Here is a 26,095-nt window from a genome sequence, read left to right as displayed (position 1 = left end):
GGTGGGGGGGGATGGGGGGGTGGGGGGGGAATGGGGGGGTGGGGGTTCCGCGCCGGCTGCGGAAGTACCCGCCGTATTTGCGCTCCAGCATCTCCACCTGGAGGGGGGGGATGGGGGTGTGAGGTGGGGGGGGGTGGGGTGGGGTGGGGGTGGGGGGGGTGGGGGGGGTGGGGGTGGTGGGGATGGGGATGTGGTTGGGGATGTGGGGATGGGGAGGTGGATGGGGAGATAGGGATGGGGAGATTGGGATGGGGGTGGTGGGATGGGGGCATTGGGATGGGGGGATGGGATGGGGGGGGATGGGGGTGGGGGGATGGGGGGGTTGGGATGGGGGGGGATGGGGGTGGTGGGGTGGGGGGGTTGGGGTGGGGGTGCTGGGGATGGGGATGTGGTTGGGGATGTAGGGATGGGGAGGTGGATGGGGAGATTGGGATGGGGGTGTTGGGGTGGGGGTGGTGGGGATGGGGGTGGTGGGGATGGGGGTGGTGGGATGGGGGTGGTGGGGATGGGGGTGGTGGGATGGGGGTGGTGGGGATGGGGATGTGGTTGGGGATGTGGGGATGGGGAGATGGATGGGGAGATTGGGATGGGGAGATTGGGATGGGGGCGTTGGGATGGGGGCGTTGGGATGGGGGTGTTGGGATGGGGGTGTTGGGATGGGGGCGTTGGGATGGGGGTGTTGGGGTGGGGGTGTTGGGATGGGGGTGTTGGGGTGGGGGTGTTGGGGTGGGGGTTCCGCGCCGGCTGCGGAAGTACCCGCCGTATTTGCGCTCCAGCATCTCCACCTGGGGGGGGGGATGGGGGGTGTGAGGTGGGGGGGGTGGGGGGGGGGGATGGGGGGGATGGGGGGGGAATGGGGGGGTGGGGGTTCCGCGCCGGCTGCGGAAGTACCCGCCGTATTTGCGCTCCAGCATCTCCACCTGGGGGGGGGGGATGGGGGGTGGTGAGGTGGGGGGGGGTGGGGGGGGAATGGGGGGGTGGGGGTTCCGCGCCGGCTGCGGAAGTACCCGCCGTATTTGCGCTCCAGCATCTCCACCTGGGGGGGGGGGGATGGGGGGTGTGAGGTGGGGGAGGGTGGGGGGTGGGGGGGGGGATGGGGGGGATGGGGGTGGTGGGGATGGGGGTGTTGGGATGGGGGTGGTGGGATGGGGGTGGTGGGGATGGGGATGTGGTTGGGGATGTGGGGATGGGGAGGTGGATGGGGAGATTGGGATGGGGGTGGTGGGGATGGGGGTGGTGGGATGGGGGCATTGGGATGGGGAGGTTGGGATGGGGGGGGGATGGGGGTGGTGGGATGGGGTGGTGGTATAGGGGGGTTGGGGTGCGGGTGTTGGGATGGGGGTGGTGGGGATGGGGGTGGTGGGATGGGGAGACTGGGATGGGGAGATTGGGATGGGGGTGTTGGGATGGGGGTGTTGGGATGGGGGTGTTGGGATGGGGGTGGTGGGGATGGGGGTGTTGGGGTGGGGGTGGTGGGGATGGGGGTGGTGGGGTGGGGGTGGTGGGATGGGGGGGTTGGGGTGGGGGTGGTGGGATGGGGGGGTTGGGGTGGGGGTGGTGGGATGGGGGTGGTGGGGTGGGGGTGGTGGGATGGGGGGGTTGGGGTGGGGGTGGTGGGATGGGGGTGGTGGGGTGGGGAGATTGGGATGGGGGTGTTGGGGATGGGGATGTGGTTGGGGATGTGGGGATGGGGGTGGTGGGATGGGGGTGGTGGGGTGGGGAGATTGGGATGGGGGTGTTGGGGATGGGGATGTGGTTGGGGATGTGGGGATGGGGGTGGTGGGATGGGGGTGGTGGGGTGGGGAGATTGGGATGGGGGTGGTGGGGATGGGGGTGGTGGGATGGGGATGTGGTTGGGGATGTGGGGATGGGGAGATGGATGGGGAGATTGGGATGGGGGTGTTGGGGTAGGGGGGTTGGGGTGGGGGTGATGGGATGGGGGTGGTGGGATGGGGGCGTTGGGATGGGGGTGGTGGGATGGGGGTGTGGGGATGGGGATGTGGTTGGGGATGTGGGGATGGGGAGGTGGATGGGGAGATGATGGAGATATGGATGGGAGATGGATGGGGAGATGGGGACATGGATGGGGACATTGGGATGGGGACATTGGGTGGGTATGTGGGTGGGGACACAGATGGGGACATGGGGATGGGGACATGGGGATATGGGGACATTGGGATGGAGATGAGGACCCAGGGATGGGGACATTGGGATGGAGATGGGGACACAGGGATGGGGACATTGGGAGGGATATGGGGACATTGGGATGGAGATGGGGACATTGGAATGGAGATGAGGACACAGGGATGGGGACATTGGGATGGAGATGGGGACATTGGGATGGAGATGGGGACATCGGAATGGAGATGAGGACACAGGGATGGGGACATTGGGATGGAGATGAGGACACAGGGATGGGGACATGGATGGGGACATTGGGATGGAGATGAGGACACAGGGATGGGGACATTGGGATGGAGATGGGGACATTGGGATGGAGGTGAGGACACAGGGATGGGGACATTGGGATGGAGATGGGGACATTGGGATGGAGATGAGGACACAGGGATGGGGACATTGGGATGGAGATGAGGACACAGGGATGGGGACATGGATGGGGACATTGGGATGGAGATGAGGACACAGGGATGGGGACATTGGGATGGAGATGGGGACATTGGGATGGAGATGAGGACACAGGGATGGGGACATGGATGGGGACATTGGGATGGAGATGAGGACACAGGGATGGGGACATTGGGATGGAGATGGGGACATTGGGATGGAGATGAGGACACAGGGATGGGGACATTGGGATGGACATGGGGACATTGGGATGGAGACGAGGACACAGGGATGGGGACATTGGGATGGAGATGGGGACATTGGGATGGAGATGAGGACACAGGGATGGGGACATTGGGATGGAGATGAGGAAACAGGGATGGGGACATTGGGATGGAGATGGGGACACAGGGATGGGGACATGGATGGGGACATTGGGATGGAGATGAGGACACAGGGATGGGGACATTGGGATGGACATGGGGACATTGGGATGGAGATGAGGACACAGGGATGGGGACATTGGGATGGAGATGGGGACATTGGGATGGAGATGAGGACATTGGGATGGGGACATTGGGAGGGATATGGGGACATTGGGATGGAGGTGAGGACAGAGGGATGGGGACATTGGGATGGAGATGGGGACATTGGGATGGAGATGAGGACACAGGGATGGGGACATTGGGATGGAGATGGGGACACAGGGATGGGGACATTGGGATGGAGATGGGGACATTGGGATGGAGATGAGGACACAGGGATGGGGACATTGGGATGGAGATGGGGACATTGGGATGGAGATGAGGACACAGGGATGGGGACATTGGGATGGAGATGGGGACATTGGGATGGAGATGAGGACACAGGGATGGGGACATTGGGATGGATATGGGGACATTGGGATGGAGGTGAGGACACAGGGATGGGGACATTGGGATGGAGATGGGGACATTGGGATGGAGATGAGGACACAGGGATGGGGACATTGGGATGGACATGGGGACATTGGGATGGAGATGGAGATGAGGCCACATGGTTGGGGACACAAACGGGGACACAGCGACACGCACGGTGACACAACCAGCGCCACCCCAGCTCACCAGAGCCACCCCCGGGGCCAGGGAGGTGACAGAACCCAAGGCCACCGGTGAGACAACACCCAACACACGGGGACACCCTCGGCGTCCCCAAGTGTCCCCAAGTGTCCCCAAGTCACCTTCTTGTCCTGCAGGTCGGTGGAGAGCTCGTAGGTGTCGCTCAGCGCCTTCGGCCTCTTGCTCTCCTCCTCCTCCTCCTGCTTGCGCAGCGCCACGCTGGCCGGTTGGGGGGGCAGGCGCGGCCACGCCACCCCCGGGGACGTCCCCACGCCGGGGACACCCCCCGAGCCCTGGGGGGTGGGTTGGGGGACCCCCCGGTATGGGGGGTCGGCGACGGGCCCCCCCGTTTCGCTGCCCGGAGCTTCGCCGTCGACGCTGCGGGGACAGCGGTGGCACCTCCGGGTTGGTGGTGGCACCGCCGGGGGGGTGGTGGCACCGCCGGGGGGGTGGTGGCACCTCGGGGGGGGTGGTGGCACCGCCGGGGGGGTGGGGTATATCCCCCCCCTACCCCCCGTGGGACACACTGAACCCCCCAGTTGGCCCCATGGGGACGTGGGACAGGGGGACATGGGGACAGACATGGGGACATGGGGATATGGGGATATAGGGACATGGGGACATAGGGACATGGGGACAGGGGGACATGGGGACAGACATGGGGACAGGGGAACATGGGGATAGGGGGACATGGGGACAGGGGGATATGGGGATAGGGGGACATGGGGACAGACATGGGGACAGACATGGGGACATGGGGATATAGGGACATGGGGACAGGGGGACATGGGGACAGACATGGGGACAGACATGGGGACATGGGGATATAGGGACATGGGGATAGGGGGACATGGGGACAGGGGGACATGGGGACAGACATGGGGACAGGGGAACATGGGGATATAGGGACATGGGGACAGGGGGATATGGGGACAGGGGGACATGGGGACAGGGGGACATGGGGACAGACATGGGGACAGACATGGGGACAGGGGAACATGGGGATATAGGGACATGGCGACAGACATGGGGACAGGGGGACATGGGGACAGGGGGACATGGGGACAGACATGGGGACAGACATGGCGACAGACATGGGGACAGGGGGACAGGGGGATATAGGGACATGGGGACAGGGGGATATGGGGACAGGGGGACATGGGGACAGACATGGGGACAGGGGAACATGGGGATATAGGGACATGGGGACAGGGGGATATGGGGACAGGGGGATATGGGGACAGGGGGACATGGGGACAGGGGGACGTGGGGACAGACATGGGGACAGACATGGGGACAGGGGAACATGGGGATATAGGGACATGGGGACAGGGGGATATGGGGACAGGGGGACATGGGGACAGACATGGGGACAGGGGGACATGGGGATATAGGGACATGGGGATATAGGGACATGGGGACAGGGGGATATGGGGACAGGGGGACATGGGGACATAGGGACATGGGGACGGGGACAGGGGTTATGGGGACAGGGGGACAGGGGGACGGGAGGATATGGGGACAGGGGGACAGGGGGACGTGGGGACAGGGGGACATGGGGACAGGGGGACACAGAGAGATGGGACACACTGACATGTGGACATATAGGGACACATTGGTCATGTGACATGGGGACAAGTGACATGAGACACACAGACATGGGGACACACGGACGTGGGGACACAGGGACACGGGTCACATGACACAGGGACACACAGACACAGCGCCCCCCCACCCCTCGATACCCACCCTCCCATAGGGGACCCAGGCGTCCGGCCCCCCCCACCCCAATAGGGGACCCAGGCATCCGGGCCCATCCCCCCCCCACATAGGGGACCCAGGCGTCCGGGTCCCCCCCCCTAAGGGACCCAGGCATCCGGGTCCCCTCCCTTCCCCTCATAGGGGACCCAGGCGTCCGGGCCCCTCACCCCTCATAGGGGACCCAGGCATCCGGGTCCCCCCCCCCTCCCCTCACAGGGGACCCAGGCGTCCGGATCCGTCCCCCTCGCCATAGGGGACCCAGGCATCCGGGTCCCCTCCCCTCACAGGGGACCCAGGCGTCCGGGTGCATCCCCCCCCACATAGGGGACCCAGGCATCCGAGTCCCCCCTGCCCATCCTAGGGGACCCAGGCGTCCGGGTCCTCCCCCCCCAATAAGGGACCCAAGCATCCGGGTCCCCTCCCCTCATAGGGGACCCAGGCGTTCGGGCCCCCCCTCCCCTCATAGGGGACCCAGGCATCCGAGTCCCCCCTGCCCATCCTAGGGGACCCAGGCGTCCGGGTCCCCCCCCCATAGCGGACCCAGGCATCCGAGTCCCCCCCACATAGGGGACCCAGGCGTTCGGGAAAAGGGGAGATCACGGGGGGAGATGATGATGGGGGGGGTGTAAAGAGGCGGGGGGGGGGGGGGATGAAGGGGGGGTTGATTTTGGGGTGGGGGGGTCCCCCAAACTCACCCGTGCAGCAGGCGCTGCCGGAGCGGCCCCCGCCGCCGGTCCGTGGTGCAGTGCAGGCACCACATGGGGGGGGGGACACACAGGGACACCCCCCGGGGTGGGGGGGACACCCCAAAAGGGGGGGGGACACCCCAAAAACACCCAGAGCCTGGGGTTGGGGGGGGGGGGGACACCCGGCGGTTCCGCAGCGGCGCCTGATTGGCCAATGGATGGAGCGGGGGGGGGGGGGTGAGGGGAGGAGCCTAAGGAGCGACCCCCCCCCGTTGTGACCCCCCCCCCCCCCGTGTCCCCCCCTTTTAAATCCCCCCCAGTTCCCCGAACGCCTGGGTCCCCTCTATGGGGGGTGGGGGGTGATAGGGGGAGGTGGGGGGGGATTAGGGGGGTGCGGGGGTTGATATGGAAAGGGGGGCGAGTGGCGCCCCCCCCAAATAAAAAAGCGGGGGGGGTGGAGAGCTCGGACGCCTGGGTCCCTTTGCGGGGGGGGGGGTCTGTACCCTAATTTGGGGGATGCCTGGGTTCCCTGGGGGGGGGAACCACTTGTGGGGTGCCCCCCCCTTCAGTTTGGGGGGGTGTATGGGGGGGGGGTGATCCCGAACGCCTGGGTCCCCCCAGGGAGGGAGGGGGGTCCCCGATGGGGGTGGTTGGGCGGCGGCGGCGGGGGGGGGGGGGGCGCAGTGCGCAGGCGCGGAACCGCGGGGTTCGCCCCCCCTTCCAGGCTGGCGGTTGCCATGGCGACGCGGCGGGCGGGGGCGGAGCCGGCGGGTTGCTAAGGGGCGGAGTCGGCGGGTTGCTAAGGGGCGGAGTCGGCGGGTTGCGAAGGGGCGGGGTCGGGGTTGCTAAGGGGCGGGGTCGGCGCGTTGCTAAGGGGCGGAGCCGGCGGGTTGCTAAGGGGAGAAGGAGCGTTGCTAAGGGGCGGAGCCGGCGCGTTGCTAAGGGGCGGAGCCGGCGGGTTGCTAAGGGGAGAAGGCGCGTTGCTAAGGGGCGGTTGTTCCCATGGCAACACGCGTGGGATTGGGCGGTGCCGTTGGGGGGGGGGGTGAGGGTGCCCGGACGCCTGGGTTCCCCGAGGTGGGGGGAGGATGGGGGGGGGGGGGGGGGGAGGGGTGTATCCCGGACGCCTGGGTCCCCGGCGCGAGCCCCGCCCCCGCCCCCCCCCACGTCACCCCCCAAAATAGCGCGAGAAGGCGTCACCATGGCAACCGCCTCCCCCCCAGCCCAACAAGCAGAAGAGGACCCAGGCGTTCGGGGCCCATATGGCGACTATAGGTCCCTGCAGAACCTATACGAGCTCTTATAGGTCCATAGGGTCATATGGCCCCTATAGCATCATATGGCCCCTATACTGTCCTCTGGGGCTTTGAGCAGCCCCTATAGCACCATATGGCCCCTATAGCATCATATGGCCTCATAGGGTCCCATGAGGCTCTGAGCAGCCCCTATAGCACCTTATGGCCCCTACAGCATCATATGGCCTCAACAGCATCATATGGCCCCTATAGGGTCCCATGGGGCTCTGAGCATCCCCTATAGCATCATATGGCCCCATAGGGTCCCATGGGGCTCCGAGTGGCCCCTATAGCATCATGTGGCCCCTATAGCATCATATGGCCCCTACAGGGTCCCATGGGGCCCTGAGCAGCCCCTATAGCAGCATATGGCCCCTATAGCATCATATGGCCCCATAGGGTCCCATGGGGCTCTGAGCGGCCCCTATAGCATCATATGGCCCCATAGGGTCCCATGGGGTTCTGAGCAGCCCCTATAGCACCTTATGGCCCCTATAGCGCCATATGGCCCCATAGGGTCCTGTGGGGCTCTGAGCGGTCCCTATAGCACCTTATGGTCCCTATAGTGCCATATGGCCCCTATAGTACCTTATGGCCCCTATAGTACCTTATGGCCCCTATAGCATCATATAGCCTTTGTAGTATTCTATAGCATCATATGGCACCTATAGCACCCTACGGCCCCTGTAGCATCATATGGCACCTATAGAACCCTATGGCCCCTGTAGCATCATATGGCCCCTATAGCACCCTATGGCCCCTATAGGGCCCGCGGGGGGACCCAGGCGTCCGGGCGGGGGGAGGGGCTCTTACCTGTGGGCGGGAGCGGCCGAGAGGACCCGGGTGGCACCTGGAGGGGGGGGGGACATGGGGGGGACAGACAGGGGGACATGGAGGGGGGGGGGACAGACAGACCGGGGCGGGGGGACAGACGGATGTGGGGGGACAGACGGACGCCTACTCCTCCCTATGGCGGATGGATGGGGGGGGACAGATGGATGGACGGGGGGGACAGACGGATGGATGGGGGGGGACAGACGGATGGATGGGGGGGGGACAGTGGGACAGACGGACGGATGGGGGGGGGAGAGAGAGAAAACACGAGTCAAGAGTCGGGGGACGGACACACGGACACGGGGGGGGACACGAGTGGGGGACACACACACGCTCACATCATGGTGGGGGGGGCACAGAGGGGACCCAGGAGTTCGGGAGGGACCCAGGAGTTCGGGAGAGGGACCCAGGAGTTGGGGGGGGACCCAGGAGTTCGGGGGGGGGACCCAGGAGTCCGGGAAAGGGACCCAGGAGTTCGGGAGAAGGATCCAGGAGTTGGGGGGGGACCCAGGCGTCCGGGAAAGGGACCCAGGAGTCCGGGGGGGGACCCAGGAGTTTGGGGGGGGACCCAGGAGTTCGGGAGGGACCCAGGAGTCCGGGAGGGACCCAGGAGTTCGGGGGGGGGACCCAGGAGTTTGGGGGGGGACCCAGGAGTTCGGGAGAAGGATCCAGGAGTTAGGGGGGGACCCAGGAGTCCGGGAAAGGGACCCAGGAGTCCGGGAGGGACCCAGGCGTCCGGGAGGGACCCAGGAGTTCGGGAGAAGGATCCAGGAGTTGGGGGGGGACCCAGGAGTCCGGGAGGGACCCAGGAGTCCGGGAAAGGGACCCAGGAGTTTGGGGGGGGACCCAGGAGTCCGGGAGGGACCCAGGAGTTCGGGGGGGGGACCCAGGAGTCCAGGAGGGACCCAGGAATCCGGGAGGGACCCAGGAGTTCGGGAAGAGGGATCCAGGAGTTGGGGTGGGACCCAGGAGTCCGGGAGGGACCCAGGCGTCCGGGAAAGGGACCCAGGAGTCCGGGAGGGACCCAGGAGTTCGGGGGAAGGGACCCAGGAGTTCGGGGGAGGGACCCAGGCGTTCGGGGGAGGGACCCAGGCATCCGGGACAGGGGACCCAGGCATCCGGGCTCTGAGGCCTGGAAAACTCATCACCGGCTCTTTGTGTCCGTCTGTCCGTCCCCCTCCCCCCCCCCAGCTTCCCCTTCCTGCTTCCGCCCCTCCCGGACGCCTGGGTCCCTTAGGAGGGGGGCGGTGAGGGCGAGGGGGGGGTCACGGCCTTTGCACGGGGTCGCACACCCTTGCACAGGGATGCACTGCATTGCATGCCTTGCACACCCATGCACAGGGTTGCACGCCCTTGCACGCCCTTGCACGACGCTTTGCACCTTTGCACAATGTTGCACACGCTTGCACAGGGTTGCACACCCTTGCACACCCTTGCATGGTGATGCACACCCATGCACAGGGTTGCACACACATGCACACCCTTGCACGGGGCTTCACACCCTTGCACGGGGCTTCACACCCATGCACAGGGTTGCACTGCATTGCATGCCTTGCACACCCTTGCACACCCTTGCACGGTGATGCACACCCATGCACAGGGTTCTACACCCTTGCACACCCTTGCACGGTGATGCACACCCATGCACAGGGTTGCACGCCCTTGCACACCCTTGCACGACGCTTTGCACCTTTGCACAATGTCGCACACGCTTGCACAGGATTCTACACCCTTGCACACCCTTGCATGGTGATGCACACCCATGCACAGGGTTGCACGCCCTTGCACACCCTTGCACGGTGATGCACACCCATGCACAGGGTTACACACCCTTGCACACCCTTGCACGGTGATGCACACCCATGCACAGGGTTACACACCCTTGCACGCCCTTGCACGGGGCTTCACACCCATGCACGGGGCTTCACACCCATGCACAGGGTTGCATTGCATTGCATGCCTTGCACACCCTTGCACACCCTTGCACGGTGTTGCACACCCATGCACAGGGTTGCACACCCTTGCACGCCCTTGCACGGTGATGCACACCCATGCACAGGATTCTACACCCTTGCACACCCTTGCACGGTGATGCACACCCATGCACAGGGTTGCACACCCTTGCACGACGCTTTGCACCTTTGCACAATGTCGCACACGCTTGCACAGGGTTGCACACCCTTGCACGCCCTTGCACAGTGATGCACACCCATGCACAGGGTTGCACACCCTTGCATGCCCTTGCACGGGGCTTCACACCCTTGCACAGGGCTGCACTGCATTGCATGCCTTGCACACCCTTGCACACCCTTGCACAGGATTCTACACCCTTGCACACCCTTGCACGGTGTTGCACACCCATGCACAGGGTTGCACACCCTTGCACACCCTTGCACGGTGCTCCCTCCCTTGCACAACTTTGCACACCCTTGCACAACATTGCACACCCTTGCACAGGGTTGCACGCCCATGCACAGGGTTGCACACCCTTGCACACCCTTGCACGCCCATGCACAGGGTTGCACACACATGCAGAGGGTTGCACACCCTTGCACACCCTTGCACGGGGCTTCGCACCCATGCACAGGGTTGCACACCCTTGCATGGTGTTGCACACCCATGCACAGGGTTGCACACCCTTGCACGCCCTTGCATGGGGCTTCACACCCTTGCACGAGGTTGCACACTCTTGCACCATTTGCACGCCCACGCACAGGGTTTCATACCCTTGCACGATTTGCACGCCCATGCACAGGGTTGCACACCCTTGCACGAGGTTGTGCACCCTTGCACCATTTGCACGCCCACGCACAGGGTTGCACACCCTTGCATGACGTTGCACACCCTTCCACGATTTGCACACCCATGCACAGGGTTGCACACCCTTGCACGAGCTTGGACACCCTTCCTCGATTTGCACGCCCATGCACTGGGTTGCACATCCTTGCACGCCCTTGCATGGAGCTTCACACCCTTGCACGATTTGCACACCCTTGCATGAGCTTGCACACCCTTGCACAGGGCTGCACACCCTTGCACAACGTTGCACACCCATGCACAGGGTTTCATACCCTTGCACCATTTGCACGCCCACGCACAGGGCTGCACACCCTTGCACGAGCTTGCACGCCCATGCACCATTTGCACACCCTTGCACGATTTGCACAGCCTTGCACGAGGCTGCACACCCTTGCACATTTGCACACCCTTGCACGAGGTTGTGCACCCTTGCACGATTTGCACACCCATGCACAGGGTTGCACACCCTTGCATGACGTTGCACACCCTTGCACCATTTGCACGCCCACGCACAGGGTTTCATACCCTTGCACGATTTGCACGCCCATGCACAGGGCTGCACACCCTTGCACGAGCTTGCACACCCTTGCACAGGGTTACAGACCCTTGCACAACGTTGCACACCCATGCACAGGGTTGCACACCCTTGCACGAGCTTGCACACCCTTGCACGATTTGCACGCCCATGCACAGGGCTGCACACCCTTGCACAACGTTGCACACCCACGCACAGGGTTTCATACCCTTGCACGATTTGCACGCCCATGGACAGGGTTACACACCCTTGCATGACGTTGCACACCCTTGCACGAGCTTGCACGCCCATGCACAGGGTTGCACACCCTTGCACGAGCTTGCACGCCCATGCACCATTTGCACACCCTTGCATGACGTTGCACACCTTTGCACGATTTGCACACCCTTGCACGAGCTTGCACACCCTTGCACAGGGTTACAGACCCTTGCACAACGTTGCACACCCATGCACAGGGTTTCATACCCTTGCACCATTTGCACGCCCACGCACAGGGCTGCACACCCTTGCACGAGCTTGCACACCCTTGCACGAGCTTGCACGCCCATGCACCATTTGCACACCCTTGCACGAGGCTGCACACCCTTGCATGATTTGCACACCCTTGCACGATTTGCACACCTCTGCACGAGGCTGCACAACCTTGCACGATTAGCACGCCCATGCACCGTTTGCACACCCTTGCACGAGGCTGCACACCCTTGCACGATTTGCACACCCTTGCACGATTTGCACACCCTTGCACGAGCTTGCATGCCCATGCACAGGGTTGCACACCCTTGCACGAGCTTGCACGCCCATGCACCATTTGCACACCCTTGCACGATTTGCACACCCTTGCACGAGCTTGCACGCCCATGCACCATTTGCACACCCTTGCACGAGGCTGCACACCCTTGCACCATTTGCACACCCTTGCACGAGGCTGCACACCCTTGCATGGTGGTCCCTCCTTTGCACACCCTTGCACGACTTCGCACGCCTATGCACAATTTGCACCCCCCGCGCCCCCCTCGGGAGCACCCACGGGTGGGTGTTGTCGTGTGTGGGGGGGGTGGGGGGGGCTGTGAGGACCCAGCGTGTCCCCGGTTGCCATGGTGACGCCTCCCCCGGCGCTGTCACCGCTGTCACCCCTCCCCCCGGAAACCGCCCCGCGTCTCCCCGGCAACGGGGACCCAGGCGTCCGGGCCCCTCCAAACCCCATTCACCCACCCCAAGGAGTGGACCCAGGCGTCCGGGAGTGGGGTCAAAGGTCAAGGTCAAGGGGGAGGGGGGGGTACTGACCTCACTGTCCTTGAGCTGTCGCGGTCTGACCTGGAGGGGGGGGGGAGAAAAAGGGGGAGGGGGTTAGTAAGGGACCCAGGCGTTCGGGGGGGCTCCCCCGACCCCCATAGTCCACCCCCATCCCTTGAAAAGGGACCCAGGCGTCCGGGGCCTCCACCACCCCCCAGGAAAGGGACCCAGGCGTCCGGGCCCCACCCAGAAAAGGGACCCAGGCATCCGAGGGTCACCCAGAAAATGGACCCAGGCATCCGAGGGTCACCCAGAAAAGGGACCCAGGCGTCCGGGCCCCACCCAGAAAAGGGACCCAGGCGTCCGGGCACCCCCCACCCCCCAGGAAAGGGACCCAGGTGTCCGGGTCCCACCCAGAAAAGGGACCCAGGCGTCCGGGCCCCACCCACAAAAGGGACCCAGGCGTCCGAGGGTCACCCAGAAAAGGGACCCAGGCGTCCGGGCCCCACCCAGAAAAGGGACCCAGGCGTCCGGGCCCCACCCAGCAAATGGACCCAGGCGTCCGGGCCCCACCCAGAAAAGGGACCCAGGCGTCCGGGCACCCCCCACCCCCCAGGAAAGGGACCCAGGCGTCCGGGCCCCACCCAGAAAAGGGACCCAGGCGTCCGAGGGTCACCCAGAAAAGGGACCCAGGCGTCCGAGGGTCACCCAGAAAAGGGACCCAGGCGTCCGGGCCCCACCCACAAAAGGGACCCAGGCGTCCGAGGGTCACCCAGAAAAGGGACCCAGGCGTCCGGGCCCCACCCACAAAAGGGACCCAGGCATCCGAGGGTCACCCAGAAAAGGGACCCAGGCGTTCGGGCCCCTCCCCCCAGCTCCCCCTCCCCCCACTCAGGGGACCCAGGCGTCCGGCTAAGCTGGCCAGACGGGGTGACCGCGGGGGGGCCGGGTTGGTGACGCGCGTGTCCCCAAGTCCCCTCCCCCCCTCCCTTATGTCACAAGTTGTGTCAGCTCGCCCGGACGCCTGGGTCCCTTTTAGTGGGGGAGGGGAGGGGGAGGTCCCTGGGGGGGTTGGGGTCTGATTTGGGGTGATTTGGAACCATTTTGGGGGGGTCAATAGGCGCCTATATTTATATTTGGGGGGCTCCCGGACGCCTGGGTCCCCTCTTGGGGGGGGGTCCAGGGTCACTTTTGGGGGGGTTTTGGGTGATTTTGAGCCACTAATAGGTGCCTATAATGATGTTTGGGGGGGGGTCCCGGACACCTGGGTCCCTTATTTGGGTCTCCCGGATGCCTGGGTCCCTTTCTAGGCCTCCCGGACACCTGGGTCCCTTTTTTGGGGGTCCCTGGGAGGGTCTGGGGTTAATTTGGGGGGTTTCTGGCTCCCTAGTTTGAGCTCTCCCGAACGCCTGGGTCCCTCCCCCGAACGCCTGGGTCCCTATTTTAGGGCTCTCCCGGACGCCTGGGTCCCTCCCCCGAACGCCTGGGTCCCTTTTTAGGGCTCCCAGTCACCTGGGTCCCTTTTTGGGGGGGTGTCTGGGGTCAATTTGGGGGGTTCCTGGGTCCCTATTTTAGGGCTCTCCCGGATGCCTGGGTCCCTTTTTTGGGGGTCCCTGGGAGGGTCTGGGGTTAATTTGGGGGGTTCCTGGGTCCCTAGTTTGAGCTCTCCCGGATGCCTGGGTCCCTCCCCCGGACGCCTGGGTCCCTTTTTGGGGGGGGTCCCTGGGAGGGTCTGGGGTCAATTTGGGGGGTTCCTGGGTCCCTATTTTACAGCTCTCCCGGACGCCTGGGTCCCTTTTTTGGGGGGTCCCTGGGAGGGTCTGGGGTCAATTTGGGGGGGTTCCTGGGTCCTCCCGGACGCCTGGGTCCCCTTTCTGGATCTCCAGGACGCCTGGGTCCCTCTCCCGGACGCCTGGGTCCCTCTCCCGGATGCCTGGGTCCCCTTTTAGGCCTCCCGGATGCCTGGGTCCCTTTTTGGGGGGGTGTCTGGGATTAATTTGGGGGGGGGTTCCTGGGTCCTTAGTTTGAGCTCTCCCGGACGCCTGGGTCCCTCTCCCGGACGCCTGGGTCCCTTTTTAGACCTCCCGAACGCCTGGGTCCACTGGAGCTGGGCTGGGGGAGGTCGGGGGAGGTTTGGGGGTACCAGGGGGGGTTTGGGGGTACCAGGGGGGGTTCGGGGGTACCAGGGGGGGTTCGGGGGGGTCCTTACTTGCGCTGCAGGGTGGTGGCCGGGCTGGTGCTGCCGCTGGTGCTGCGACTGTGCCCCCCCCCTCCGGGGCTGGAGCTGCGGGAGGGGCCCCCTCCCCCCCCCCTCCCCCCCCCCCCTCCCCCACCCCCCCAATCCCTTTCCCAACGCTCGGGCCTGCAGGGGGCGCCATATGGGCCCTCCCGGGCCATATGGCTCCTATAGGGCCCTTCAGGATCCACCCGGCGCCCGCCGGGCTCCATATGGCTCGTGTAGGGCCCGCCGGGCTCCATATGGCTCCTATACTGCCCGTCGCGCTCCATACGGCTCTTATATTGCCCATCCTGCTCCATACGGCCGCCATATTGCCCGTCGTGGTCTATATGGCTCTTATACTGCCCGTCTTGCTCCATATGGCTCTTATACTGCCCGGCATCCATACGGTTCTTATATTGTCCATCCTGCTCCATACGGCTCTTATATTGTCCCTCCTGATCTATACGGCCGCTATATTGCCCGTCGTGATCCATACGGCCCGTATACTGCCCATCGTGCTCCATACGGCTCTTATATTGTCCGTCCTGCTCCATACGGCCCGTATATTGCCCGTCGTGGTCCATATGGCTCTTATACTGCCCGGCATCCATACGGCTCTTATATTGCCCATCCTGCTCCATACGGCCTGTATATTGCCCATCGTGCTCCATACGGCCGCTATACTGCCCATCGCGCTCCATACGGCTCTTATATTGTCCATCCTGCTCCATACGGCCCATATACTGCCCATCGTGCTCCATACGGCCGCTATACTGCCCGTCGCGCTCCATATGGCTCTTATACTGCCTCTCGTGCTCTATACGGCCCATATATTGCCCGTCGTGCTCCATATGGGGCTGATACTGGAGATCCCGCTCCAAGCAGCCGCGATACTGCCCGTCCCGGTCCATACGGCCCATATACGGCCCTTCGCGGTCCATACGGCCCATATACGGCCCCTCGCGCTCTTTACGTCCCGCGTAGGACCTCTCGCGGTTGCTATAGGGCCCGTCGCGGTCCGTTAAAGCTTCGTATTGCCCGTCGCGGTCTATATGCGCTCCATAGGGTCTCTCCCGGTCCGTACGGCCGCCATACTGCCCGTCCTGCTCCATACGTCCCGTATACTGCCCGTCGCGCTCCGTTAAGGCCTCGTATTGCCCGTCGCGGTCTATATGGCCCTGGTAGGCGAGGTCGTGGTCCGTATGGCCGCCGTACTGCCCGTCGGGGTCCGTATGGGGCGTATAGGGGTCGTACGGCCCCTCGGGGTCCAGGTGGTTTTCGTATTGACCGTCGGGGTCCTAATGGGGGGGGAAACGTATAGAGGGTTATATGGTCATGGGGATGTATAGATCTGAGCTGGCCCTATGGCCCTGGGACCCCCCAGCCTGATCTATATGGTCTTAGGACCCCTAATGGGGTCTATATGGCCCTGTGACCCCTGACATGTTCTATATGGCCCTGGGACCCCCCAGCCTGATCTATATGGTCTTAGGACCCCTAACGGGGTCTATATGGCCCTGGAATCCCCAACTTGATCTATATGGTCTTAGGACCCCTAATGGGGTCTATATGGCCCTGGAATCCCCAACCTGATCTATATGGTCTTAGGACCCCTAATGGGGTCTATATGGCCCTGTGACCCCTGACATGTTCTATATGGCCCTGGGACCCCCCAGCCTGATCTATATGGTCTTAGGACCCCTAATGGGGTCTATATGTTCCTGTGACCCCTGACATGTTCTATATGGCCCTGGGACCCCCCAGCCTGATCTATATGGTCTTAGGACCCCTAACGGGGTCTATATGGCCCTGGGACCCCCAACTTGATCTATATGGTCTTAGGACCCCCAACCTGGTCTATATGTCCCTGTGACCCCTGACATGTTCTATATGGCCCTGGGACCCCCCAACCTGATCTATACGGCCCTGGAATGCCCGACATTGTCGGGTCGGCTCCGCACCCCACGACCCCCCAAAAAGCGCCCTATAACCCCCCCAAATCAGAACCAAACCCCCCAAAACCCCCCGAACCCCCATCCCAAGGGTCCCCCCTTGGTGCCCCCCCCCCCGCTCCCGTGTCTGCGCCCCCCCCACGACCGCAGGTGCCGCTTTTTGGGGGCCGGGAGCCGCACCCCAAACACCCCCTATAACCCCCTATATGTCCCTATAACCCCTCGAACCCCCCCAAAACCCCCGAACCCCCATCCCCAGGGTCCCCCCTTGGTGCCCCCCCCCCTCTCCCGGCTCTGCGCCCCCCCCACAGCCTCAGGTGCCGCTTTTCGCGGACCGAGCGCTGCAGCCGCCGCACCTCGGAACCCCCCAAACCTCCCCCAAAACGCCCCCTAAACCGCGTTCTAACCCCTAAAACCCCCCAAAACCCGTGTCCCCCCGAACCCCCAGGGCCCCCCCTTGGCGCCCCTCACCTGATGCCGGCTCTGTGCCCCCCCCCGAAGGCGTAGGTGCCGCTTTTCGCGGACCGAGCGCTGCAGCCGCCGCACCTCGGAACCCCCCAAACCTCCCCCAAAACGCCCCCTAAACCAGGTTCTAACCCCTAAAACCCCCCAAAACCCGTGTCCCCCCAAACCCCCAGGGCCCCCCCTTGGTGCCCCTCACCTGGTGCCGGCTCTGTGCCCCCCCCCCGAAGGCGTAGGTGCCGCTTTTCGCGGGCCGGGCGCTGCAGCCGCCGCACCCCAAACACCCCCTATAACCCCCTATATGTCCCTATAACCCCTCGAACCCCCCCAAAACCCCCGAACCCCCATCCCCAGGGTCCCCCCTTGGTGCCCCCCCCCTCTCCCGGCTCTGCGCCCCCCCCACAGCCTCAGGTGCCGCTTTTCGCGGACCGAGCGCTGCAGCCGCCGCACCTCGGAACCCCCCAAACCTCCCCCAAAACGCCCCCTAAACCAGGTTCTAACCCCTAAAACCCCCCAAAACCCGTGTCCCCCCAAACCCCCAGGGCCCCCCCTTGGCGCCCCTCACCTGGTGCCGGCTCTGTGCCCCCCCCCGAAGGCGTAGGTGCCGCTTTTCGGGGGCCGGGCGCTGCAGCCGCCGCACCCCAAACACCCCCTATAACCCCCTATATGTCCCTATAACCCCCTATATGTCCCTATAACCCCTCAGTGCCCCCCAAATCCCCCGAACCCCCATCCCCAGGGTCCCCCCTTGGTGCCCCCCCCCCCTCTCCCGGCTCTGCGCCCCCCCCACGACCGCAGGTGCCGCTTTTCGCGGACCGAGCGCTGCAGCCGCCGCACCTCGGAACCCCCCAAACCTCCCCCTAAACCGCGTTCTAACCCCTAAAACCCCCCAAAACCCGTGTCCCCCCGAACCCCCAGGGCCCCCCCTTGGTGCCCCTCACCTGGTGCCGGCTCTGTGCCCCCCCCCGAAGGCGTAGGTGCCGCTTTTTGGGGGCCGGGCGCTGCAGCCGCCGCACCCCAAACACCCCCTATAACCCCCTATATGTCCCTATAACCCCCTATATCCCCTCGAACCCCCCCAAAACCCCCCGAACCCCCATCCCCAGGGTCCCCCCTTGGTACCCCCACCCAGTCCCGGCTCTGCGCCCCCCCCACGACCGCAGGTGCCGCTTTTCGCGGACCGAGCGCTGCAGCCGCCGCACCTCGGAACCCCCCAAACCTCCCCCTAAACCAGGTTCTAACCCCTAAAACCCCCCAAAACCCGTGTCCCCCCGAACCCCCAGGGCCCCCCCTTGGCGCCCCTCACCTGATGCCGGCTCTGTGCCCCCCCCCGAAGGCGTAGGTGCCGCTTTTCGGGGGCCGGGCGCTGCAGCCGCCGCACCCCAAACACCCCCTATAACCCCCTATATGTCCCTATAACCCCTCGAACCCCCCCAAAACCCCCGAACCCCCATCCCCAGGGTCCCCCCTTGGTGCCCCCCCCCTCTCCCGGCTCTGCGCCCCCCCCACGACCGCAGGTGCCGCTTTTCGCGGACCGAGCGCTGCAGCCGCCGCACCTCGGAACCCCCCAAACCTCCCCCAAAACTCCCCCTAAACCGCGTTCTAACCCCTAAAACCCCCCAAAACCCGTGTCCCCCCAAACCCCCAGGGCCCCCCCTTGGCGCCCCTCACCTGATGCCGGCTCTGTGCCCCCCCCCGAAGGCGTAGGTGCCGCTTTTCGGGGGCCGGGCGCTGCAGCCGCCGCACCCCAAACACCCCCTATAACCCCCTATATGTCCCTATAACCCCCTATATGTCCCTATAACCCCCTATATCCCCTCGAACCCCCCCAAAACCCCCCGAACCCCCATCCCCAGGGTCCCCCCTTGGTACCCCCCCCCCCCTCCCGGCTCTGCGCCCCCCCCACGACCGCAGGTGCCGCTTTTCGCGGACCGAGCGCTGCAGCCGCCGCACCTCGGAACCCCCCAAACCTCCCCCTAAACCGCGTTCTAACCCCTAAAACCCCCCAAAACCCGTGTCCCCCCAAACCCCCAGGGCCCCCCCTTGGTGCCCCTCACCTGGTGCCGGCTCTGTGCCCCCCCCCGAAGGCGTAGGTGCCGCTTTTCGCGGACCGGGCGCTGCAGCCGCCGCACCCCAAACACCCCCTATAACCCCCTATATGTCCCTATAACCCCCTATATGTCCCTATAACCCCTCAGTGCCCCCAAAACCCCCGAACCCCCATCCCCAGGGTCCCCCCTTGGTGCCCCCCCCCTCTCCCGGCTCTGCGCCCCCCCCACAGCCTCAGGTGCCGCTTTTCGGGGGCCGAGCGCTGCAGCCGCCGCACCTCGGAACCCCCCAAACCTCCCCCAAAACGCCCCCTAAACCAGGTTCTAACCCCTAAAACCCCCCAAAACCCGTGTCCCCCCAAACCCCCAGGGCCCCCCCTTGGTGCCCCTCACCTGGTGCCGGCTCTGTGCCCCCCCCCGAAGGCGTAGGTGCCGCTTTTCGCGGACCGAGCGCTGCAGCCGCCGCACCCCAAACACCCCCTATAACCCCCTATATGTCCCTATAACCCCCTATAACCCCTCGAACCCCCCCAAAACCCCCGAACCCCCATCCCCAGGGTCCCCCCTTGGTGCCCCCCCCCCCCCTCCCGGCTCTGCGCCCCCCCCACAGCCTCAGGTGCCGCTTTTCGCGGACCGAGCGCTGCAGCCGCCGCACCTCGGAACCCCCCAAACCTCCCCCAAAACGCCCCCTAAACCAGGTTCTAACCCCTAAAACCCCCCAAAACCCGTGTCCCCCCAAACCCCCAGGGCCCCCCCTTGGTGCCCCTCACCTGATGCCGGCTCTGTGCCCCCCCCCGAAGGCGTAGGTGCCGGTTTTCTCGGGCCAAACGCTGCAGTTGCCCCTCCAGCTGCGCGATCCGGCGCCGCTGAGCCGCCAGCAGCTGCCGCTGGTTCGCGATGATCCGGTTCAGCTCCAGCAGGTACTCGACCGCACGATCGGGGGGGTCCGAAATGGGACCCCCCCCTCCACCACCTCCGCTACCCCCCATAGGGACCCCCCCGTTGTCACCGGGAGTGGGGGGGCCCCCACCGACCCCCGTGCCCTCCATGGAGAACCGCCCCCCCCCCCCTCCACGCCTCGAGATGGAGACCCCCCCCGAGGTGATGGAGCCACCCGCCCCCCCCCCCCCGAGGTGATGGAGACCCCCCCACGAGGTGATGGAGGAGGAAGGGGGGGGTGGGAGGGGGGCGGGTCTTATGGTGGGGGGGGATTGGGGGGTTCTATGGGGGGGTTCTATGGGGGGTTCTATGGAGCCCCCCCGGGGTGATGGAGGAGGAAGAGGGGGGGTGGGAGGGGGGCGGGGCTTATAGGTGGGGGGGGGATTGGGGGGTTCTATGGGGGGGTTCTATGGGGGGTTCTATGGAGCCCCCCCGGGGTGGTGGAGGAGGACGGGGGGGTGGGAGGGGGGCGGGGCTTATGGTGGGGGGGGGATTAGGGGGTTTTATGGGGGGGTTCTATGGGGGGTTCTATGGGGGTTTCTATGGAGCCCCCCCGGGGTGATGGAGAAGGAGGGGGGGGTGGGGAGGGGGGCGGGTCTTATGGTGGGGGGGGGATTGGGGGGGTTCTATGGGGGGGTTCTATGGGGGGTTCTATGGAGCCCCCCCGGGGTGATGGAGGAGGAGGGAAGGGGGGGTGGGATTGGGGGGGGTGGGATGGGGGCGGGTCTTATGGGTGGGGGGGGGTCCTATAGGGAGAAGTTCTATAGGGGGGTTGAATGGGGGGGTTCTATGGAGCCCCCCCCCCCGCCCCGGGGTGATGGAGGAGGATGGGGGGGGGGATGGGGGCGGGGCTTATGGGTGGGGGAGGCAATGGGGGGGGGATTTGGGGGGGGTTGAATGGGGGGGGTCCTATAGGGAGAAGTTCAATGGGGGGGTTCTATGGGGGGTTCAGGGGTGGGGGTTGAATGGGGGGGGTCCTATAGGGTGAGGTTCTATGGGGGGGTTCTATGGAGCCCCCCCCGGGGTGATGGAGGAGGAAGGGGGGGGGATGGGGGCGGGGCTTATGGGTGGGGGGGTCTATGGGGGTGATTGGGGGGGTCCCAATGGGGGGGGGGTTCTATGGGGGGGCCTCGGGGGGGTCCTATTGGGGGTTCCGGGGGGGGGTCCTATAGGGATAGGTCCTATGGGGTGGGGGCCTATAGGGGAAAGTCTTATGGAGGGTCCTGGAGGGGGGGTCTATGGGTCTATGGGGGGGGGGAATGGGGGTTCGGCATGCGGGGGGGGCGGTTTAAAATGAGGGGGGGGTTCTAGTCTTAAAATGGGGGGGGGCGTGAAGATAGGGGGTAAATGGGGGGGTGAAGATGGGGGGGTTGTAAAATGGGGGGGGGGGTGTAAAATGGGGGGGGTGTAAAATGGGGGGGGTGTAAAATGGGGGGGTCCCGATGTGGGGGGAGCGGGGCCGGGGGCTCCGGCAGCCCTGAGGGTGTGGGGGGGGCGGGTTTAAAATGGGGGGGGGGGCTTAAAATGGGGGGGGGCTTAAAATTTGGGGGGGGTGGATGGGGGGGGGAGCCCCGAATGTGATGGAAATGGGAGGAGGGGGGGGTGTGGGAAAAAGGGGGGGGGGGGCCCGATCCGGGCGCGGAGCTCGGAGGGAGGAGGAGAGGTGGGGGTGGGGGTGGGGGGGGAGGGACCCAGGCGTTCGGGAGGGGACCCAGGCGTTCGGGAGGGGACCCAGGCGTTCGGGAGGCTCCACCCCCTCCTCACCCCCTCCCCCCACCCCCCATCTCCCGGCTCCAGCATTGAAACAACCGCCCCCCCACCCCCCCCCAAGGAGGACCCAGGCGTCCGGGACTTGGTGAGGTCACCCCCCCTTGTGTGTGTGTGTCCCCCCTTGTCCCCATTGCCCCCCTGTGTCCCCCCCCTTGTCCCCATTGCCCCCCTGTGTCCCCCTTGTGTCCCCCCCCTTGTCCCCATTGCCCCCCTGTGTCCCCCCCTTGTCCCCATTGCCCCCTTGTGTCCCCCCCCCTTGTCCCCATTGCCCCCTGTGTCCCCCTTCTGTCCCCCCCCTTGTCCCCATTGCCCCCCTGTGTCCCTCGCCTTGTCCCCTGTGTCCCCCCTTGCCCCCCCCTTATGTCCCCCTTGTCCCCCCCTGTATCCCCATTATGTCCCCCTTGTGTCCCCCCTTATGTCCCCCTTGTATCCCCCTTGTGTCCCCCCCTTGTGTCCCCCCTTGTGGTCCCTTATGTCCCCTCTTATGCCCCCCTTGTATCCCCATTATGTCCCCTTGTGTCCCCCCTTGTGTCCCCCCTTGTGTCCCCCCCTTGTGTCCCCCCTTGTGTCCCCTTATGTCCCCCCTTATGCCCCCCTTGTATCCCCATTATGTCCCCTTATGTCCCCCCCTTATGTCCCCCCCTTGTCTCCTCTTGTCCCCCCCTTATGCCCCCCTGTATCCCCATTATGTCCCCCCCTTGTCCCCCCTTATGTCCCCCTTGTGCTCCCCTTATGTCCCCTCTTTGTCCCCCCCTTGTATCCCCATTATGTCCCCCTGTATCCCCTTGTGTCCCCGCCTTGTGTCCCCCCTTATGTCCCCCTGTATCCCCTTCTGTCCCCCCTTGTGTCCCCCTTGTGTCCCCTTGTGTCCCCCCTTATGCCCCCCTTGTATCCCCATTATGTCCCCCCCTTATGTCCCCTTTGTGCTCCCCTTATGTCCCCTCTTTGTCCCCCCCTTGTCCCCCCCTTATGTCCCCCTGTATCCCCTTATGTCCCCCCCTTATGTCCCCCCCTTATGTCCCCCCCTTGTGTCCCCCCTTGTGGTCCCTTATGTCCCCTCTTATGCCCCCCTTGTATCCCCATTATGTCCCCTTGTGTCCCCCCCTTATGTCCCCTTGTATCCCCACTATGTCCCCCCCTTGTGTCCCCCCTTGTGGTCCCTTATGTCCCCCCTTGTGTCCCCCCTTGTGTCCCCTTATGTCCCCCCTTATGCCCCCCTTGTATCCCCATTATGTCCCCTTATGTCCCCCCCTTATGTCCCCCCCTTGTCTCCTCTTGTCCCCCCCTTATGCCCCCCTTGTATCCCCATTATGTCCCCCCCTTGTCCCCCCTTATGTCCCCTTTGTGCTCCCCTTATGTCCCCTCTTTGTCCCCCCCTTGTATCCCCATTATGTCCCCCCTTATGTCCCTTGTGTCCCCCCCTTATGTCCCCCCCTTGTGTCCCCCCTTGTGTCCCCTTATGTCCCCCCCTTATGCCCCCCTTGTGCTCCCCTTATGTCCCCTCTTTGTCCCCCCCTTGTATCCCCATTATGTCCCCCTGTATTCCCTTGTGTCCCCCCCTTGTGTCCCCCCTTATGCCCCCCTTGTATCCCCATTATGTCCCCCCCTTGTCCCCCCTTATGTCCCCTCTTTGTCCCCCCCTTGTATCCCCATTATGTCCCCCCTTATGTCCCTTGTGTCCCCCCCTTATGTCCCCCCTTATGCCCCCCTTGTATCCCCATTATGTCCCCTTATGTCCCCCCCTTGTCTCCCCTTGTGTCCCCCCCTTATGCCCCCCTTGTATCCCCATTATGTCCCCCCTTGTGTCCCCCCTTATGCCCCCCTTGTATCCCCATTATGTCCCCCCCTTATGTCCCCCTTGTGCTCCCCTTATGTCCCCTCTTTGTCCCCCCCTTGTATCCCCATTATGTCCCCCCTGTATCCCCTTGTGTCCCCCCCTTATGTCCCCCCTTATGCCCCCCTTGTATCCCCATTATGTCCCCTTGTGTCCCCCCCTTGTCTCCCCTTATGTCCCCCCTTATGCCCCCCTTGTATCCCCATTATGTCCCCCCTTATGTCCCTTGTGTCCCCCCCTTATGTCCCCCCTTATGCCCCCCTTGTATCCCCATTATGTCCCCCCCTTATGCCCCCCTTGTATCCCCATTATGTCCCCCCTTATGTCCCTTGTGTCCCCCCCTTATGCCCCCCTTGTATCCCCATTATGTCCCCCCCTTATGTCCCCCTTATATCCCCATTATGTCCCCCCCTTATGCCCCCCTTGTATCCCCCTTATATCCCCATTATGTCCCCCCCTTATGTCCCCCCTTGTATCCCCATTATGTCCCCCCTGTGAACCCCTCGTGTCCCCCCCCTCGTGTCCCCCCCCTCGTGTCCCCCCCCTCGTGTCCCCCCCCTTGTGTCCCCCCCCTTGTGTCCCCCCCCTTCCCCTCCCCGCCCCCCCGCAGCACCAGCCGCTCCGGTTGCCATGGGAACGGGTCACAAATAACTCGGGTGCTGATTGGGGTTCGGCCGCCGCACGGGGAGGGACCCCCACCCCCTATAGACCCCCCCTATAGAGCCCCCCCAGGTCCCTAGAGAGCCCTTAGAGCCCCAGGGACCCCCCCGCCTCCTATAGCCCCTATAGACCCCCCAGGGACCCTATAGAGCCCTTAGAGCCCCAGGGACCCCTCAGCCCCTATATGCCCCATACAGCCCCGGGTCCCTATAGAGCCCTATAGACCCCCCAGGGACCCTATAGACCTCCCTGGGTCCCTATAGACCCCCCCCAGGTCTCTATAGAACATTTAGAGCCCCAGGGACCCCCCCCACCTCCTATAGCCCCTATAGACTCCCTCTATAGCCCCTATAGACCCCCAGGGACCCTATAGAGCCCTTAGAGCCCCAGGGACCCCCCCCACCTCCTATAGCCCCTATAGACCCCCTCTATAGCCCCTATAGACCCCCAGGGACCCTATAGAGCCCCCCAGGGTCCCTATAGAGCCCTTAGAGCCCCAGGGACCCCCCCACGTCCTATAGCCCCTATAGACCCCCCTATGGCTCCTATAGACCCACCAGGGTCCCCCCACCCCCTATAGCCCGTATAGACCCCCCCAGGGTCCCTATAGCCCCTATAGAGACCCCCCCCCCCAGGCTCCTATAGATCCCCCAGGGTCCCTATAGAGCCCCCAGGGCCCCCTCACCCCTTACAGCCCCTATAGACCCCCCCATGGCTCCTATAGAGCCCCCAGGGTCCCTATAGCCCTTATAGACCCCCCCCATAGCCCTTATAGACCCCCCCCAGGCTCCTATAGATCCCCCAGGGTCCCTATAGAACCCCCAGGGCCCCCTCACCCCTTACAACCCCTATAGACCCCCCCCTATAGCCCCTGTAGCCCCCCCCAGGGTCCCTATAGGGCCACCAGGGACCCCCCCCACCCCCTATATCCCCCATACATCCCTCAGCACTCCCTATAGACCCCCCCAGGGCCCCTTTGAGGTGATTTTGGGGCCATTTTGATGCTGAGGTGATTCAGGCGCCGCCATTTTGAGGCCATTCGGGGGTCACTTTGTTGATCAATAATTCCCACATTTACCACTTTTTTGTGCATTTTCCTCCTTTATATCATTAAATTAAACCTAAAAATCCCCAAATTGGTTCAGTTGGTGCCGCCAATTTGTGTTTTGAGGTGATTTGGGGGCCATTTTGTCCCCTGAGGTGATTCAGGCGCCATTTTGAGGCCGTTTGGGGGCCACTTTGTTGATCAATAATTCCCACATTTACCACTTTTTTGTGCATTTTCCTCCTTTATATCATAAAATTAAACCTAAAAAACCCAAAATTGGTTCAGTTGGTGCCACCAATTTGTGTTTTGAGGTGATTTTGGGGCCATTTTGCCCCTGAGGTGATTCAGGCGCCATT

At 64.3% G+C, this 26,095-nt stretch overlaps 1 protein-coding gene across 1 annotated transcript in view; it reads right to left on the bottom strand.

Moving 5' to 3' along the window:
• Positions 1-20,539, bottom strand: part of LOC139826173 (IQ motif and SEC7 domain-containing protein 2-like) — a 43,997-nt gene extending 23,458 nt beyond the window's left edge. The window contains 4 exon segments of the mRNA XM_071801196.1: positions 3,785-4,040; positions 12,857-12,886; positions 15,015-16,324; positions 20,259-20,539. Coding sequence (XP_071657297.1) covers positions 3,785-4,040; positions 12,857-12,886; positions 15,015-16,324; positions 20,259-20,537 — 1,875 coding nt within the window. The 5' untranslated portion in view covers positions 20,538-20,539.
• Between the last annotated feature and the right edge of the window lie 5,556 nt (positions 20,540-26,095).

This window comes from Patagioenas fasciata, chromosome 36, assembly GCF_037038585.1.
Source record: "Patagioenas fasciata isolate bPatFas1 chromosome 36, bPatFas1.hap1, whole genome shotgun sequence".
Classification (NCBI taxonomy): domain Eukaryota; kingdom Metazoa; phylum Chordata; class Aves; order Columbiformes; family Columbidae; genus Patagioenas; species Patagioenas fasciata.
The sequence above is the reverse complement of the archived record's forward strand: the minus strand, read 5'-3'. Positions and strand labels throughout refer to the sequence as shown.